The sequence below is a fragment of the Fusarium graminearum genome, chromosome 4 (genome assembly GCF_000240135.3).
Source record: "Fusarium graminearum PH-1 chromosome 4, whole genome shotgun sequence".
Taxonomy (NCBI): domain Eukaryota; kingdom Fungi; phylum Ascomycota; class Sordariomycetes; order Hypocreales; family Nectriaceae; genus Fusarium; species Fusarium graminearum.
The window spans coordinates 1,487,542-1,505,364 of record NC_026477.1 but is presented as its reverse complement, the minus strand read 5'-3'; the positions used below and the strand labels follow the sequence as shown (position 1 = coordinate 1,505,364).

Here is a 17,823-nt window from a genome sequence, read left to right as displayed (position 1 = left end):
GAGGAACGAAGTAACAAAGTAACGAGCCAAGGCCCGATCGAGAAGGACCTTCCCCAGAAGGTGATTTCAGATTATGTATGGGCGATTGGCCGGGTCCAGGGCCGGAGGGTCAATGTCACTGCTCGGGGCAGGGCTCGGGGACCTGAATCCCGGTTCCCAGCTCCCAGTTAGCCAGTCCCCAGTAATGGATGCTATCAATGGACAGTGGGGGTTTGATTTGGCCTGGGTGCCAGAAATGCTTCTCTGACGTTACATTTAGAAGTCATCTCGTCTTCTTTTGGACCCTTCGATAATTTTGACAGCCTATCACTAGTAGGGACGGTTGGCTGGGACGGTCTTGCCCTTGTTAGGTAATAATGCCAAATTAACTTATCCTCAGGGAAGGAACCATGGATGATGCCTACCCACAGCAAGGTTCCCTGGGACGATCGCATGACTGAAGCAACGCTGCTCTATCCTTTGAAATCCAGTGTAACAAGAATTACGAGTACTAACGAACGTACATACGTAGCTCCAGATACCAATACCCAACGCTGGGTCAAGATAGCTGCAGTTGGCCGCTCCATCGGTACCTTACATGAAAAAGTCACAAGACTTACGCAATCCAGCTCGCTCATCGTCATAAAGCTGCAACGCCATGCGCAATAGATCATCCACTATCTCTCTCCACAACTGGCGCACTACTATTATCATGTTACAGATAATAATGTAAGTTCAGCTCAGTCAGGTACGACATGCCAACTAACGTTAGTAACCAAAGTGCTAACTATCCATTATCTCGTACTAATGCTTGGGCGGACTGCTCGTAGTGCTATCCTAGTTTAGTGCAGTGCAGTGCACACTTGCCCAAATTCAGTAGGTGCCGCTGGCGCTCCGTCCCGTCATGTTTTGTTTTATGCAAAGATGCAGACTCTAGCTAATGTTTGAGCGCAGCACGCGGGTTTGCCGCATAAAATTCATTCTCAGATGCTCTCCAGAGTATGGGGCGATGCTGTGAACTCCACCGACTCTTCACATTCCTGCACTATTCTGGGCAGAGGCAGTGTCAGCCTTAGTACCTGGGAGCAATGCTATATTTTTGGTGCTCGTGCTGTAGGCCTTGCTGAACTTATCGTTGATCAGTTTAGGTCCCTGGTGGCCCACATGGAAGTTGCTTTTCTTCATCGGCCATTGATATTCCAACATCGTTTGTTTCGACGCTGAGATAATTATTACGATTCTCTGTCAAACCGGCTGAACTACAGCCTGTATGTATGTACCAAGTACCGACCAAGTACTTGACTCGAGAACGAACATCTGCACAGCATAGCTGAATACCACATTGGTTTGTTGCGCCATCATAGTTCATAATGCGAGTCAAGCAAAACATGCGAGCTGATAGGCAAGCTTGTAGGCAAGCAACTCTGCAAAGAAGAAAAGACCAACTACAGAGTTACATACTTGGCAGGCTATAAACAATTAACCCAAGTTTGGCCTCCAACGTCGACTCAGTTAGACGAAGACCACCCTGTCATGCATTGACTGCAAGACTACATTGTGATCAGATATCTGGTTTCTGGTCGTTGTTTCAACTTACACCTACTATACTAACGATGATTGATCAAGGTTTCCGCCAAATAAGCGTCATGATCCATCACCCCGTTTGGTCTCTTTCGTGACCATTTGTCCAACCACAGCTCGACGCAGCTCATCGTCACCACAGGTTGCCTCCAACTTGGGCCGCAGAGCAATCAAGAGATGGGACGGAATGGGACGGGTGACGTCTGACGCTCCACAAAGTCGAGTGTCTGCCAGAGGCCGCTTCGAGGTGATCAACAAGTTAAAGAGGCCTACATACGAGTGAAGCAGCGTCGACCGCCTGTACCTTGCATATAGCATGTCCTACCATGCATCGGGTGGATGTGACACGACACAGCCCGACGAATGGAAGCGTGCATATCGGCGCCGACGACAGTGTAATGGACTGAAGCGGTGCACAACGCAATTCCGAGTGGACAGTTTGGAGTTGTGCACGGCCAGGATCCATTCTGAACGTGCCCAATCTTCATTACCTATTACCGCATGTTGTTTATTATTCTGTGACAGCGCGGCGCGGCGAATCCAATGCACGCCGACTCGCCAAGGTACCACCCTATCATTGAGCGGGATTATGCAGCCCTTGTGACGCGGTTTGCGGTTTGCGTGCCACCCAGCGATAGGGAGGCTACTGGTAGCGAGTAGCAGCGCACCATGGCGCGCCTTGGCTAGGGTCATGGCATAACTCAAAGTCAGTCTGGTATTCTCGAGAACCCCACTGGCTGGAGGCTATAGGATAAGCATGCATAGCAGAGCCTTGCAGACGAATGGAAGGGATAAGATGAGGGAGGCAGAGAAATGTGCAATAGGATGTGCTCATCATTAATGGCGGCTGTGGCATTCATTCCGTTTGTCGGATCGAATTATGCTAATGGATGGTTCGGACTGTGGGTGATTGATTAGACTAGCACACGCATAATCACTCACCACGCGCGTACACAAACCAACCAACAAAAGAAAAAAAGTGACCGACAACACAAAAAGAGACACCAAGGGCAAGACATGGGACTTGTGCACACTTGCACAAGCGACCGAGGACGCTCTGTCGTGAGCCTTTGGCTCTTTGGTGCCATCCATCTTCTCACACGCGCATCCACATAAACATCCATATCCATACCTTTCTTTATCCACTACTTTATGGCCGAGCTCTTTATTCAGTCGGGGCATGGGTTGTTGCATTGGTACGGTATAGGCTTCGGAGGCTACTCTCATACCGCGGCGGGCCATCCGGCGACGGATAGGCTCGACGTTTCGTCCAGAATTAGAAAAGAGCAGTGGCTGCGCCATAGTGGTGTGGATGGGAACCGTGGCCCCGTCGCCCGTACTGGCAAGAGTGGCAGAAGGCATTAGGGCATCCATGGGCTTAATGTGAAGAAAGACCAGGGAAGCCCAGGCCCGCACCTGATGGATGTTTCCCTTGCCCCAGACATGACTTGGGTGCTATGACAGGGGTCCGGGGGCACTCTGCCGTCTGGTCCGCCGCTGGAGCCCTGGGAGGGTGTGCGTGGGTGTGTACAGATTGCGAGTGTCAGGACCTAATGAGTGAAGCTAGTGGAGTCCATAGAATGGGATGTGGTAGTGGTGGATCTTGATCCACAGCTCCCTGACCCTGGCTGCTCGAGTGAGACACGACATGGAGGGTTTTCCAACTGCCTATCGAGCATCTGGTGTGAATACGCCAGGCCTCGTCGTCAGTACTTATCACTCCACGGTCCCCGTGCTTGTCCATCCTTCGTTTCTCTCCTCATCGAACGGTATGATCGACGGATCTGTGTAATACTTTCTTCTCTTTTATGCCAGGTTCTTCCTTCTTTTGAATCGTTCTTATTTGCTGGATATCCTCGTCTCGAGAGTCCCTCACATTCATTATAAACAACCACTTCCGGCACTTTCGATATACTTGATAAACCTCTTGATCTTGCCTCAACTTGACCTTGAGACTCTTCACGTACAACAACAAGTCCCCAACCAATATAGCTAATACCATCGAGTCACAACTCGACGACCACTCTTTGGAACACCACACAAAAAGGAATCGAACACCACACCATCCTTAGGCCGACAGCCAGTCCCAGCAAACTATACCAATACCAATTAATAACTAAACTCACCACCACAGCCAACTCTAAAAGGTTTGTGGAATCTTGGGAATGCCAATCTATGCACAGCGTGGCTAACATGATCGTCTCCATTAGAAATGGATTCCACAATGATGCCCCAGGCCATTGGCCAAGGCCCTTTCTATTTCTACAACACAGAGTCCAAGCATGATGTCCGACAACACTACCCTCAGCAACAGATGCACATGTATCCCATGGTCCCTACGCTTCCCTCCACTCCCGTCTACTCTCGACCCAGCTCTGCCAGCAACTCTCAGCCTCCCACGCTGTACAGCAATGGTCCTGCCGTCATGACTCCTACTGCTTCGCCTCAGCCCATGTCGCATAAGCCCGCCATTCTGTTGGAGAACGAGCTTTACGAGAACAACCCTTACTTCCCATCAACACCACCTCTGTCAACCTCCGGCAGCACTATTGGCAGCCCCAGTGCCTGCGAGGTGCTTCAGACTCCCATGAACCCCATGTTCTCTGGTCTTGATGGCCTTGACGGATTCAAGGAGGCTCTGGAGCCTGTTGAGACAGCAGTCCTCGACTGGTCGAGCTGCGGCTCTCCTCCCATGACACCTGGTAAGCAAACAATTTCCACTATCTCAAATTGTTCCAAATATGGAAGTGCATGATGGCATCGTACCGCAAACCCGGACTTGAGCCTATTTTTGGTGGTGATTGCGGGAAAGTTGGGTGGTGCTGACGTTGGCTGCCGCTTTCTCAACCCAATCACCCACCATGGCGCAGGCCTGCAGTGCGCTGTCATAGCGCCCGAATAGTGGAGCATATACGGGAATGAACTGGAAGCTAACTCTGTCTGGTAGTGTACCTCCAATCTCAGCTTAGCAACACCGCCAGCGACATTCTGTCCACTCCATCTCTGTCTCCCTCACCCGCGCCTTACGCGCGATCTGTGTCTACTCCGGATTTGGACGTTGACTTCTGCGACCCACGAAACTTGACTGTCGGTACCGGCGCCATCAACACCACTCTTGCTCCTGAGTTCTGTGCCGACGAGATCAAGGTTGAGCACAAGATTGCCTCGCAGTCTTTTGACTTCACCCCTGCTGCTCACGGCCTCCCCACCTTTGAAGACTTTTCCGACTTTGACTCTGAGGACGACTTTGTCAACAGCCTTGTCAACCTCGCCGAGGTGCCTACCAACGCTTCTGCTGACATTACCCGACCTCGAGCTTGCACTGGTTCTTCAGTTGTCTCTCTCGGCCACGGTAGCTTCATTGGTGACGAGGATCTGTCTTTTGACGAGAACGAGGCTTTCCAGTTCCCTTCTCACTCCAGCCCTTCTTCCACCTGTGCTTCCACTTGTGCTTCTGAAGATTGCCACCAGGACAAGCGTGTCAAGAAGGCTCAGTCTGAGGAGCGTCACACTGCTCCCATCATGAACGTTGCTGCTTCCGCTGCCGACTCTGGCAACACCCAGGAGTCTTCCAACCAGGCTGCTGAGGGTAGCGACTCTGGTGCCTCCTCTGGCTCCGAGGGTTCTCCTGCTCCCCTCCCCGCTCCTGCCAACCGCCGAGGACGCAAGCAGTCTCTTACCGAGGATCCCTCCAAGACCTTTGTCTGCGATCTTTGCAACCGCCGTTTCCGCCGCCAGGAACACCTCAAGCGTCACTACCGCTCTCTCCACACACAAGAGAAGCCTTTTGAGTGTAACGAGTGTGGCAAGAAGTTCTCCCGAAGCGATAACTTGGCCCAGCATGCCCGAACCCACGGCAGCGGTGCCATCGTCATGAACTTGATCGATGATGACTCGCATGCCTACGATGCCTCTATGGTATCTGCCGACGACTATAGTAATTACGGCAAGGTCCTCTTCCAGATCGCCTCCGAGGTTCCTGGCAGTGCCAGCGAGCTTTCTTCGGACGAGGGAAGCAACCAGGACAAGAAGAAGCGCAAGCGCTCCGACTAAATGGTTTCAACACTATTCAATATCTAACATGATCAAGAGAGCCAGTCGACTGTCTTGACATATGCCGAAACGACGCTGACGACCTTCTTCTTCTTCGGCCATCCGCATTCACTTGACGGTGGCATTTGGGTCACGGAACATTTTTCCATTTGGGTTGCAACAACAACAACCTTGGGTTAAAGGGAACCATAAAAGAGTGCAAGCGATAATGATAGCATTTACAAGTCGTCACTATAACCTGTATCAACAATATCCACAGCTTCCTCTACGCATGACGACAACAGGGAGGACATTTGATTTTTATCGACATCTTGTTTTTATTCAAGAGTTTCAATGCATTGCGACTGCCAATCGTGCACACCGCCGTTTGAGCATGGCTATCTGGGCGACTTTGTTTTTCAACGGATACATCTGGCGCGAAGAGGGAAAAAAAATTACTTGGTTTTTGAGAATATTTGGGAATCCACACCTAGGAGCGAAAGAAGGTGTGATGAGTTTGCTAGCGACAAAGACTACCATACAAATTTGGCTGCTTGCCGTTCTTACACTCGTTGTAATCATCTTGGGCGGCCAGAAGCTGGAACTGAAGGCTTGCCGGAGTGACGGTATCACTTGACGGCGATGGGAGATGAAAGGGTCTTGTCTTTCGTCTTGCCATATTCTTGTGTTTACTCTAATTCTTTGTCTGTCGTTTGCTTGCTGGATTTAGAGATGTCAAGGATATGAACGTGCTGGTCACAATCACAGGACACTCATTCATCCTTACAACGCTACATGTATACATTAGAAGTATGATCTATTGATCAACAATTTACATTGCTGCTACATATTTTGATCTCCCATGCCTCGTGATTGCCTCTTGTGACTTGTTTGCCTCTGTCTGTTTGATCTTTTACTTTGTGCGCACAAAGGGAAACTTGGGACCCTCTAACCCTCCATGCCAACTTGTTTGCTGGAGTCGAAGCAACGTACCGTCCTGGAGTAGTTAGTATTGCTACTGGACTGTAGCTCACAGAGCCAAGCTTTTCATAATCGCTGGTAGCACCCGTGGGACCTTGCATGGACCCTGGATAAGCCACTGATACATCCAACACTGTAGTACCACTTTTCCAACTCGGAGGAGCTGCTGGCTAGCTGGCTACCTCTCTACAGTCCGTTCCTCCCATCTCGACGGACATTTCAGTCGAGGCTAGAAGTGAAGAAAGAGTTCAGATCGGCGATCTCAGGTAGCGCCCCGGTTGTGCTCAGGGACATGGACCCTGTCTATCTTGTCCGTGTTGGCGTTGGTGTTGGTGTCGAAAATCCACGGGTAGCGCTTCCTAGGGGTGGGACTGATCGTATACATTACTCGTTTCTCAGGCTAACTTGAGTGTAGTTTCTGGTCGCAAAGCATCCTTTGGTGGATTTTCGGCACATGTCGTCGACCTAACGCTCGCGGCTCTATCAGCGAGAAAGACCCTGATGTCTCACGTATTGCTTTTGTGATCGTCATGGCTCGGACTGCAAACTCTCCACCACGCCATTCCCATATAACACGGACGGCAGCACGGCAGCACAACAGCCCTGAGATAGAGACGGGGCGAAGAAATTACACGAGACGGGAGCGACGGTGATCAGAAAAAAGCCAATCCCATTGATCGACGCCTCTTCAAAGGCTGGATTCCGGCTGGTCAGCCCCAAGGCCAGGGGACAAAATAAGGTCCTGGACTAACACCTCTGGGGAGTAAAATTGTTTGTCCACCTCAAGCTGGCTAGATCATTCAGGGACTTGGCCCTTCTTTGCTAGCTTCAGCCATCCCGAGATGAAACGCATAGAGTCAAGCCAGCCATTATAGTTTTTTCTTCAGAGTTGGTCGTCCTCTTGCTTACTTGGGCTTGGACTTGGGCTTGGTTAGGTTGGTTTTGGTAGGTTGTAAGCCCAGGATCCACAGAGAAAAAGCAGTCTAAAACATCCTCCACCAAATGAATCTGCTTTGTACTATCGATGCTCTTACACCATACACCACACCACACACTAAACCGCGCTACACTTGATCAAATATCGGCACATAATCTCAGGTACGCCATAGCCTTCTTCTTTCAGCCTTCCAATTTGTTTTCTGGCCCATTGCTAAATTGTTACCAGACCAGATTACTGTTGCCCGGGCCTTCATTTTCCGCCCGTTGACTGCCTCCGTGTTGGTCACATAAGGCAAAGCCAATATCCACCATGGCTTCAGAACAGCTGAATGTCATTGCCCTAATCTCGGGAGGCAAAGACAGCTTCTTCAATCTGATCCACTGTATAGAGCACGGCCACAAGATCGTGGCTCTTGCAAATCTTTTCCCAGGATCAGGGACTTTGACATCCGACTCAAGCTCAGGTGCCAACGGTATCCCACACGGGCAATCACTGTTCCGCCAGGAAGACGCCACTAAGGCTGGGCCAGAGACCAATGACCATACGTCCACTGATATCATATCTCCCGAGGGCCTCCAGCATATCCATCCGGAGACGTGGGTACCTCAGCCTTCCGAAAGACATGGACATGCTGGCCAGGACTCGGGGGAGCCTTCCGATACGGATCTGAACAGTTTCATGTACCAGACTGTCGGGCACGAGGTCCTCCCCCTGTACGCCGCTGCGACTGGTCTGCCGCTATATCGGCTGCCCATCACTGGACATGCGGTTCGCCACGAGAGGGACTACGATGCCACGGTCGAAGCTCAGGGCAAGGACAAGGGCGATAGCGGCGACGAAACAGAGTCAATGTTGCCCTTGTTACAGGCTATAGTCGCCCGCCATCCAGAGGCCAATGCTGTCTGTGCAGGTGCCATCCTGTCCACCTACCAGCGCACCCGTGTTGAGTCAATAGCACTGCGTCTGGGCCTCGTGCCCCTGGCCTACCTATGGCAGTATCCGATCTTGCCACCCCCACCTGGAGCCATCGCAGACGACACGCAGCTGTTAATCGATATGGCCAACGCTGGACTAGAAGCACGGATCATCAAAGTTGCCAGTGCTGGTCTAGACGAAGACCATCTGTGGGAACGCGTGTCAAGCGAGACTGGCTCAAGTCGTGTCAAGAGCGCGTTGCGCAAATTTGGCTCGACTCAGGGTGCCGCAGCCTTGGGAGAGGGTGGTGAGTTTGAGACGCTCGTTCTGGATGGTCCTTCTTCAGTGTTTAGAAAGAGAATATCCATCCTGGAACAGGGGCGCAGGATCGTGCGTGAAGGAGGTGGCTGCTCATGGCTGTTGTTGGCTGGTGCACGGGTAGAGGATAAACAAGATCATGCACACAAGCCAACAGTTCGGGTACCCGATCTCCTCGATCTGCGATTCAAGGCTGTGTTTGATGAACTGTCATTACCCCTGGATCAGCTGAGGCATACAGACGCTTCAGCCAAGCAGGTGTCACTGACCAGAGATCCAGTGTCCTCAACTGAGGATATCGAAACTCAGCGTTGGTCTGTTCTTCCAGACGCCACCACAAGCGAAAGGTCAATCCAAGAGGAGACCATTCAGGTGGTAGAGAAGATCAGAGTCCTAGCGTCACAAGCTGGTATTCAGCTCTCCCATGTCACAAACACCATTATTGTTCTGCGGCGCATGTCAGACTTTCCAAAGGTCAATAGTGTGTATGGGAAATTGTTCCCAAAGCCAAATCCACCATCTCGAGTGACTATCTCCTGCGGCGACCTACTGCCAGAAGGCGTGAACATTGCCGTCTATCTCAGTGCGCCTACGCTTGAGGCAGCACAAGATCGCAATGGCCTACATGTACAATCCAGATCTTACTGGGCGCCTGCGAACATTGGTCCATATAGCCAAGCTATCGATGTGCCAGTGACAGCTCATCATCAAGCCACAGGCCTGAGGTGTATCTCTATTGCAGGGCAGATACCCCTGATCCCAGCAACGATGCTATTGCCAAACCCATCTGACAAGTCGCACGAGCTCCAGGTAGTGCTGTCTCTGCAACATCTCTGGCGAGTAGGCCACGAGATGAAGGTGCAGTGGTGGACAAGTTCTGTTGCTTACTTCCCACGGGCTAGCTCCTCAGCCGAGATCCAACGCAGTGCCCAGCTTGCAGGACATATCTGGAGGAAAGCACACGGGTCTCCAGATGAAGATGAAGAGGCTGACGGTGGCCCCGATCTTTGGGACCTAAAGTTCAATCCTGCTTATATGTCACTTGGTAACGATGACAAGACAGCCCGTAAGGCCATTCCTGACTGGGATGTCCTCACTCTTCGTCAGCAGAACGAGCCTGAGACATGTATCCCTCCTATGTTTGCCGCTGAAGTTGAAGAGCTACCACGGCAGGCAGAAGTAGAATGGCACGCTCATAACGGTCTTTCGAGAGTGGAAGAGGGTAGCCTTGTGTTGGTTTCCCTTCCCGAAGTCGATGTTCCTGGCTGGAATACGTGGCATTCAGTCGTCACGGCTGAAACCGCAACTGTTGTATACAGCACAGTGTCATATACTTGCACTGATGGGGCTAAGTCTTCAGCTTTCGATGACTTGAAAACAAATATGCAAAGAGTCATCCAGGAGTCTTTCCAGCGACTCCTTCCTCATGGGCCAGAGGTTGTACACAGCAAGCTTTCTATGATATATGCGGACGTTCTTCAAGTCAAGTCCATTTGGAACAACACTGGAGACAGCAGCGAGGCAGCTCTCATTCCTTGCCGATCCATATGGTCATCTGAGGGGTGTAACGTCACGGTCGTGGGCTTGTTCGAAACGACCTTGATACGTGGTACATGATTATATGAAGTTGTGAAAATTTAAATAAAAGTATCTGAGAACAAATCTCTTGATTTTACATACATTTCCTACTCAACTACTTCGACTCATTAACCATGCTGATGCCATAAACTAGCTGAACCCAGAATGTCAAACATGATGTATATACTGGTTAGCTCTGTACCACCTATTCCCTTCATCCAGCTATCATGCGTCGACATACTTCATATGCTGAGGGGGATATCGCTCGCCCGCTGGGGTAAAGGAGGCGAGCAGATTGTCAATATCATGCAAATCCTCGTCGGTCAGATTAACAATCGTGGCATTCTCCCGGATGCGGTCGGGCTTCGAAGACCCAGGGATAGGAACGATCTTGGGCATGCCCGGGCGCCGAGAAAGGGACAGTAACCAGTTGATAGCGATCTGACTCACGGTGCAGCCCTTCTTCTTCGCAAGAGCCTCAACGTTGTTGACAAGTTCGATATTCTTCGCAAGATTGTCGCCCTGCCAGCGAGGATGCATCTTGGCACGGGGATCATCTTCAGGAAGATCCTTGGCGGACTTGATCTGGCCTCCAAGGAGGCCTCTTCCAAGGGGAGCTGAGATTCTTATTAGATGCTGTAATTCATTTCAGATCAAAGAGTGCAATACTTACAGTATGCAAGAGCAGCAATGCCAAGTTCTCCACAGGCCTCTAGGAGACCGTTTGTCAGGGGCTCTGTGGTGAAGAGCGACAGCTCAAGCTCAACCGCGGTGATTTTGAATCTCTTTGCTGCACTGCGTAGAGTATTTGCGTTGATTTCGCTGCACGATATGCCGTCGATTTTACCGTCCTTGACATACTCGTCGATGGTGGCAAGGGTGTCGTTCTCGTAGTCAGCGTTGGGGTCTTTGCGGCCGATTTCAAACGAAGCAATTCGTCCGGCAGGGCCCAGGGCCTTGATGCAGTCATCAATACTGCGACGGATGTTCTCCTTGCTACCCATAGGAACATAGTTGGGGCCCAAGCCTCCCTTGATGGTAAGGACGATACGATCAGCATCTTCGGGGTACTTTTCAAGATAACGGCGGATGAGAGCTAGTGAGTTTGCGTCTGGTGGACCATAAAACTCCCCGCCATTGAGCCAGTTGCAGCCAGCATCGAGAGCAGTTCGAATGGCGGCAAACGTAGTCTCGTCAGGAAGAGGACGCGCAGTCAGGCCTATAGAATGGTTAGATTGTATTGGGTTTAGTTATCAGAGACTGTCGTTACCCATGAGACCATAGCCAATAGGGCCAACTTGCTTTCCAAGGATATTGTGCGACATGATGATGTTGAATGTGCTGTGGAAAAGTACAGTGCAGACACTGAGTAGTCAAGTAGTTGTAGCGAATAGATGTAATGTGTAGTTGATGAGTGTGAAGTGATTAGAAAGGAGAAAATGAAGGTCCATGTCTTAGTATTTATTCATTATCTGTTCTTCTTAAGATCACAGCGTTCCTTGATACCTCTCTCCTTCTATGATGCTATCGTCGTCCACTTATACGGGCATAAGAGCTGACATCGGAATTAAAGGTGGTGAAACGTGCACTCAACCAGTGGAGATCAGAACTGATTTCCTAAAAGGGAAAACAATCCAACGGCCGAAACGGGGCCGAAAGCCAAGCTGGACTCGGCTTTAAAGAGAGTTCCGGGCTTTGCGGGTTGAACACAGCGGGTCACAGATGTTTACTCATGATATCCAACAAAGTTTCTATTTCCCATTGACAACTTGATCATCATTTCGAGAGTTGATGGGTTGGTTCCCATAATGAGAGACTAGTGGTTAGGTCACGCTGTATTCTCAGAGTCAGATGATGATGAACCACCTGCGTGATAAGGCCATCAAAATTATATGTTTACTAAGAGCAATATCTTACGATTCAACTCAAGATTGAAACATACGAATTTCGGATCCAAGTCTCTTGTAGTGAGTATGTGATTCTCCTTCAACGTGCTTCACCTCTATCCAATAACGAGCTGATAGAGGCGCCTGAACCGCTAGACTCAAGACAACCTAGGGAGGCTGAGCGCCTGTCGCAAGAGACAACCCCACTGCAACTTGGGTCTGAGGCAAGACAAGCTTGTTGTGACCTCACAGCCTAACAAGCATACGGATCCATCGTTCTTCATCATCTTTCATATATCAGACCTCACTTTTGCAACGTCTCCCGCACAGCGTCCAACATAGTACCACAATCTACCCGCTGTCGCCTCCAATTTAGTCGCGCGAGTTTCAGCGCTCTACGCGCCGCATATCAATTGAGAAGGTGCCAAGCCTGTTCCGGTTGATCTCGTGATGGTCGAGACTGCGCCAGAGGCAGATGCCAATACTCATAACAATGCCCCCGCCCGATCTTCAAGTATCGGGTTTAATATGGGAAGGCATTCTTCGTCCAACACGCGCATAAACGAGATATTAGAGGTGGGTAGATTCTTCCTTCATATGCATGCCTACCTAGGCAGGTAGCTATCGTGTGAGACATGGGTTCATGAGTTCAATCACACGCAGAAAGTGCGAGAGCGGAAGACGATCTGCCAACCTCTTGTCTTCTCTGGTCGTTGATCATGCTCGCACATATGTACGCTTCTTATCGCTCTCAGCCATGCATGTGCTTGTTCGAACTATCTTCACCGTACAATTGGTGGCGTTCATTTCATCAACTACCGGCGGATCTTCCCCCGTTTGACATAGCTTCCGACTGCTTAGCCGAAGATTGCGTGCTTGTCTTTCTTCCCAGTTCCTCTTGTTCCTCACGTACCATATTCACCCTTTAGCAAATACATCTAGTATTGCAATTAATGCTAATAATACCTTGTCATCTCTAATAGAACGCTCGTGAACGCGCCCAGTCAATGGCTCCTACTGCTTCTCCAACCAACCTCTCCCCCATGCCCGCCGGCAGTCCTATCCTCCCACCCAACTCGGCTCTTAAAGCGAATCCTGCAAACGATGATAGTAGCGCCGACGAGGCCACGGGCTTCATCTCTCATACACCACCTCTGAACTACAGCTCTCTCAACGTTACAAGCGCTGCGACTTCCGGTCCCCGCGCTCGCAAAACCTCTACTCGAAGCTCGCGTCAAATACCACCTTCTCGGCCAAACAGCAACGGGGCTGTACCGAGTTCTCAGGCAAACCAACAGGATGAACCAGATGATGAAGGTCAGCCCTGGTGGAAGGCACAGGCGGAAAAGTTCCATTCCATAGAGTTGGAAAACAAAGGCAGTGTCGCACGTGATCATCTTGCTATCGGTAAGTTTCACGTCCAAACACCATTGCCAACTTTCAATACTGACCACAGCAAAACAGAACGAACATTTCTAGCATGGCTACGGACGTCTCTTTCATTTGCGAGTATAGGCATTGCTGTTACACAACTATTCAGACTCAATACCAGTCTGGAGAGCGGCAACGATGGCGACAAGATCTCCGACCGAAACGCTGCGACACTACGACACATGGGCAAACCTCTCGGCACAACGTTCCTGGGCATCAGTATTCTGGTCCTGTTTCTCGGATATAAGCGTTACTTCCAATCTCAGCAGTATGTAATAAAGGGAAAGTTCCCAGCCAGTCGTGGCACAATCATGATTGTTGCTTTCGTTGCCCTAGCCATCATGATTGCTTCTCTTGTGGTGGTGATTGCTATACATCCTTCAGAGCACGAGCTGTAGGCCTTTCCTGTATATTATTAATAACCTACTATGCATTGGTCTTGCTGAAATAACTTGGGGCTTGGGTATATAGGTAGTGGTGGGTTGCTTTGCACATGGCGCATTTGCATGGGATTCGCATCATGACATGATATTGGGAGTATTTGCATGCACAAGACTTTCTAGAACAAGATTGGTCTAATCATACGTACTTTTGGTCGGAATACGGCATTAGATATTAATTTCATCATTGAAATGCACTTTTGCAAGCTCTCATGATGGCAGGCATCATGACTGCCCAGTCTATTTTCATGAGTCGTTAGACGTCACAGCGGGTTATGGCGGGGTCCATTCTTAAAGCTCCCCACCAAACACCATCCCATCTCTAAACTCCTACACTGACAACTCCAGACTTGTGAACGTTCCAGCTCCTTTTGAGAATAATCGCACAATTGTACAGAAATCAATCATGGCTTCCAAGCTAAAGCCTGTTGATATTCCTACCTTTGCCACCACTCAGCTTGCACTGCTGGACCAAGAGCTCCAGACCGAGATCAACGAAACAAGCGACCTCATCTCTAACCACAGTCCCACAGCCCTACAGCGCGCTGGTATTGCTCTGACAAACCTCGTCGTCTCGGGCCAGCGCACCGGTCTTGGTGGCCGGACAGTTGTCGAGCTCTCCCCCGATGCTGCTACGGGCTCAGCTGACGAATTGCCTGAGCATGGCTTGCGCACGGGAGACATTGTCCTTGTCGCCGAGCAGCCTGCCGGGAGCGCCAAGAAGCGCGAGGTGAAGGATTTGGAAAAGAAAGGCGCCAGAGGTGTAGTGACAAAAGTGAGAAGAGAATGGGTTTCTGTTGCGATCGACGAGGGAAAGGAGGAAGTTGCCTTTACAGGGAGGGTCTGGGCAGTCAAGTTGGCCGATGAGGTGACATACAAAAGGTACCTCGAAGCATCTTCTGTTCACATATCAAAATGATTTCAAGCTGACAAGAACTGTGGGCAGAATGAACTGGACAATGGAGAAGCTGAACAAGATGGATGAGTCGGAATACTCCAGCTTAACCAGAGTGCTCTTCGGCTTGTCAAGTCCATCACCAGTCGCTACAGACTTGACAAAGGATGAAAGCGTGGGGAACCTCGACTGGTTTGATCCCACACTCAACGACTCACAAAAGGATGCAATTAGATTCGCTCTAGCCTCCCGAGAGGTGGCTTTGATCCATGGACCTCCAGGAGTAAGTCAATAACTCACATAAACAGTACATACATGATGACTCGTATCTAGACCGGCAAAACTCACACCCTCATCGAACTGATTCTTCAGATGATCAAGCTGGAACAAAGAATTCTCGTCTGTGGCCCTTCTAACATTTCAGTTGATAACGTTGTCGAGAGACTAGCCCCTCACAAGGTCCCGATTCTCCGTCTGGGGCACCCGGCGCGTTTACTGCCTTCTGTTGTAGACCACTCACTCGACGTACTCACCCAGACATCAGAGGCCGGCACGATTGTGAAAGATATACGTTCCGAGATGGACACGAAGCAGGCCTCAATCAAAAAGACAAAGAGCGGCAAGGAACGCAAGGCCATTTACAACGATCTTAAAGAACTACGGAAAGAATTTCGCGAGCGAGAACGCCGGTGTGTTAGTACCCTCATTGGCGGTAGTAAGGTTGTCCTTGCGACACTGCATGGAGCAGGAGGCTACCAACTGCGAAACGAAGAGTTTGATGTCGTTATCATCGATGAGGCCAGCCAGGCTCTTGAGGCTCAGTGTTGGGTTCCTCTCGTATCTGCTAAAAAGGTTGTCTGTGCTGGTGATCATCTGCAGCTCCCCCCAACTATAAAGTCGACCAATACCAAGGTCAAGGCACCAGTCAAAGAGGGCGTCAAAATCACAAAGGGTGCCACGCTCGAAGTTACTCTGTTTGACAGACTGCTGGCGTTGCATGGACCCTCCATCAAACGAATGTTGACCACACAGTATCGCATGCACGAGAGTATTATGCGCTTTCCTTCTGACGAACTATACGACTCCAAGCTTATTGCTGCTGATGCGGTGAAACATCGTCTCCTAAAGGACCTTGAATATGAAGTCGAGGACAACGAGGATACTAGTGAGCCTGTCATCTTCATCGATACTCAGGGCGGAGACTTTCCAGAAAAGAACGAAGAAGACGACAAGGACACTCCCAAAAAGGGCAAGGCAAGTTTGCACGGCGACAGTAAGAGCAATGAAATGGAGGCAGCTCTTGTGCAACAACACGTAAAGCAACTCGTGGCTGCTGGGGTTCGTCCGGAAGACATAGCTGTTGTAACGCCTTACAATGCTCAGGTGCGATCAATATGAGCTTAGTGGCGTATAAGTGAAACACATACTAATGATGGAACAATACTCAGCTTGCCGTCCTGGCTCCACTCAAAGACAAGTTTCCTGGTATCGAGCTCGGCAGCGTTGACGGCTTTCAGGGTCGTGAAAAAGAAGCAGTAATCGTGAGCCTGGTTCGAAGCAATTCTGAAGGCGAAGTTGGCTTCCTTGGCGAGAGACGTCGTCTCAACGGTAAGGTGACATCCCGAGGCTTCCCGTTCTGGGTCGGGTAGACGAACATAAGACGACGTTTTAGCTAATGCAGGTCCATTCAGTTGCGATGACACGTCCTAAGCGATCTTTGACAGTTATCGGGGACTCGGAAACCGTTCAGAAGTAAGTGACATTCACGACGCAGTGGCACTAGGCCTCGAAGCTGCAGCCGGTGGTTTGACAAGTGCTGCGCAAATTGTTCCAGCGATACACACGAGACGAAGCATCACTAACGCACCGGTTTCACAGAGGAAGCAGCTTCTTGAAGAAATGGATGCAATATCTAGAAGACAACGCCGACTTGCGATACCCGGATGCTTCAAGCTTGACGCATGATTAGCCACATCTTGAGCATGAGATAACCCCACCTCGCTTTTGGATAGCAAATGCTTGCTGGTGATACTGATACGTAAAGCCGTGTCATAGCGTCATCTTGGGCATCTCGGCCGACAGATCGAGTATTGATTCATGTTGCCCCGAGTCGAGCGCACTACTTGGCGGAAGGAAAGCGGGAATGGGTGACCTCAGCTTCTCCTGAAACGTCGCCTACTTAGCCTCTCCGGAGAGTTGGAGCTTTCAAATTCAGAGCTGAGAAAATGTCTATCCGCCTTTGGTCAGGTCAACGCCTGTAAGCTTTCTCTACATGCCGATTTATTCACAAAAGTAGTTAAGAGACTTGGTAGAGCTGCGGTTACTCGAGGAAGAAAACAGCGCAGTTGCAACGCCAGCTATCAATATCCTGGGCTGTTTCAGGTCGCTCATTCATTGTGGGACTGCCGAACCGTGGGGGACTGTTTGTGCTAGTCTGTTTTCCTGCCAGTGGGTAGGGTTTTTTTCTAATCTTGTCAAGGGAAGACATAGACGATGTTTCTCCCTATTATCTAGACCTGCAAGGGCAGTAAATAACACCCTTGAGGTCAAATACAGCATTCCAAAGCATCAGCTGAAATCAAACAAGGAAGAGATTAGCGTAGACGGTGATCAAAACCAACGCTAGGTCTGGTGACTTGGCAGCATGCATACTGCAAACTACTACACAATAAGCAAATAAACCCGTTGTGTCAGTTTCAGGGAACCCCGGCTCAACAACGACCTATTGTTGCTGAGTTTTGCAGTGCCACAGACAGACTGAAATCTGCATAGCACAGCTGCTGATGTGCGGCAAAAGACAATGTCGAGACGTTCTAAAAAGCCGTGCCATGCGGATGGTGCTTCATT

At 50.1% G+C, this 17,823-nt stretch overlaps 6 protein-coding genes across 6 annotated transcripts; 4 read left to right on the top strand and 2 right to left on the bottom strand.

Annotated features, from left to right (window-relative positions):
- Nucleotides 1-452: 452 nt before the first annotated feature.
- On the bottom strand, nt 453-2,922 carry FGSG_06872 (uncharacterized protein; the record flags this gene model as incomplete). Its single annotated transcript, XM_011328227.1, has 9 exons — nt 453-490; nt 600-683; nt 785-811; nt 1,059-1,199; nt 1,441-1,507; nt 1,660-1,829; nt 1,886-2,051; nt 2,128-2,304; nt 2,503-2,922. The coding sequence occupies 9 exons, from the start codon at nt 2,920-2,922 to the stop codon at nt 453-455; spliced, it is 1,290 nt and encodes a 429-aa protein (XP_011326529.1).
- A 414-nt stretch (nt 2,923-3,336) lies between these two features.
- Nucleotides 3,337-6,442, top strand: FGSG_06871 (uncharacterized protein). Its single transcript, XM_011328226.1, has 3 exons — nt 3,337-3,707; nt 3,771-4,262; nt 4,508-6,442. Exons 2-3 carry the CDS (start codon nt 3,773-3,775, stop codon nt 5,611-5,613), a joined length of 1,596 nt encoding a protein of 531 aa, XP_011326528.1. The 5' UTR covers nt 3,337-3,707; nt 3,771-3,772; the 3' UTR covers nt 5,614-6,442.
- Nucleotides 6,443-7,822: 1,380 nt separating this feature from the next.
- On the top strand, nt 7,823-10,363 carry FGSG_06870 (uncharacterized protein; the record flags this gene model as incomplete). Its single annotated transcript, XM_011328225.1, has 1 exon — nt 7,823-10,363. The coding sequence occupies one exon, from the start codon at nt 7,823-7,825 to the stop codon at nt 10,361-10,363; it is 2,541 nt and encodes an 846-aa protein (XP_011326527.1).
- A 186-nt stretch (nt 10,364-10,549) lies between these two features.
- On the bottom strand, nt 10,550-11,649 carry FGSG_06869 (uncharacterized protein; the record flags this gene model as incomplete). Its single annotated transcript, XM_011328224.1, has 3 exons — nt 10,550-10,941; nt 10,998-11,543; nt 11,595-11,649. The coding sequence occupies 3 exons, from the start codon at nt 11,647-11,649 to the stop codon at nt 10,550-10,552; spliced, it is 993 nt and encodes a 330-aa protein (XP_011326526.1).
- Nucleotides 11,650-12,660: 1,011 nt separating this feature from the next.
- On the top strand, nt 12,661-14,039 carry FGSG_06868 (uncharacterized protein; the record flags this gene model as incomplete). Its single annotated transcript, XM_011328223.1, has 3 exons — nt 12,661-12,786; nt 13,194-13,617; nt 13,675-14,039. 3 exons carry the CDS (start codon nt 12,661-12,663, stop codon nt 14,037-14,039), a joined length of 915 nt encoding a protein of 304 aa, XP_011326525.1.
- A 448-nt stretch (nt 14,040-14,487) lies between these two features.
- FGSG_06867 (uncharacterized protein) lies at nt 14,488-16,945 on the top strand (the record flags this gene model as incomplete). Its single annotated transcript, XM_011328222.1, has 6 exons — nt 14,488-14,963; nt 15,028-15,259; nt 15,310-16,359; nt 16,425-16,584; nt 16,668-16,728; nt 16,855-16,945. The coding sequence occupies 6 exons, from the start codon at nt 14,488-14,490 to the stop codon at nt 16,943-16,945; spliced, it is 2,070 nt and encodes a 689-aa protein (XP_011326524.1).
- Nucleotides 16,946-17,823: the final 878 nt, after the last annotated feature.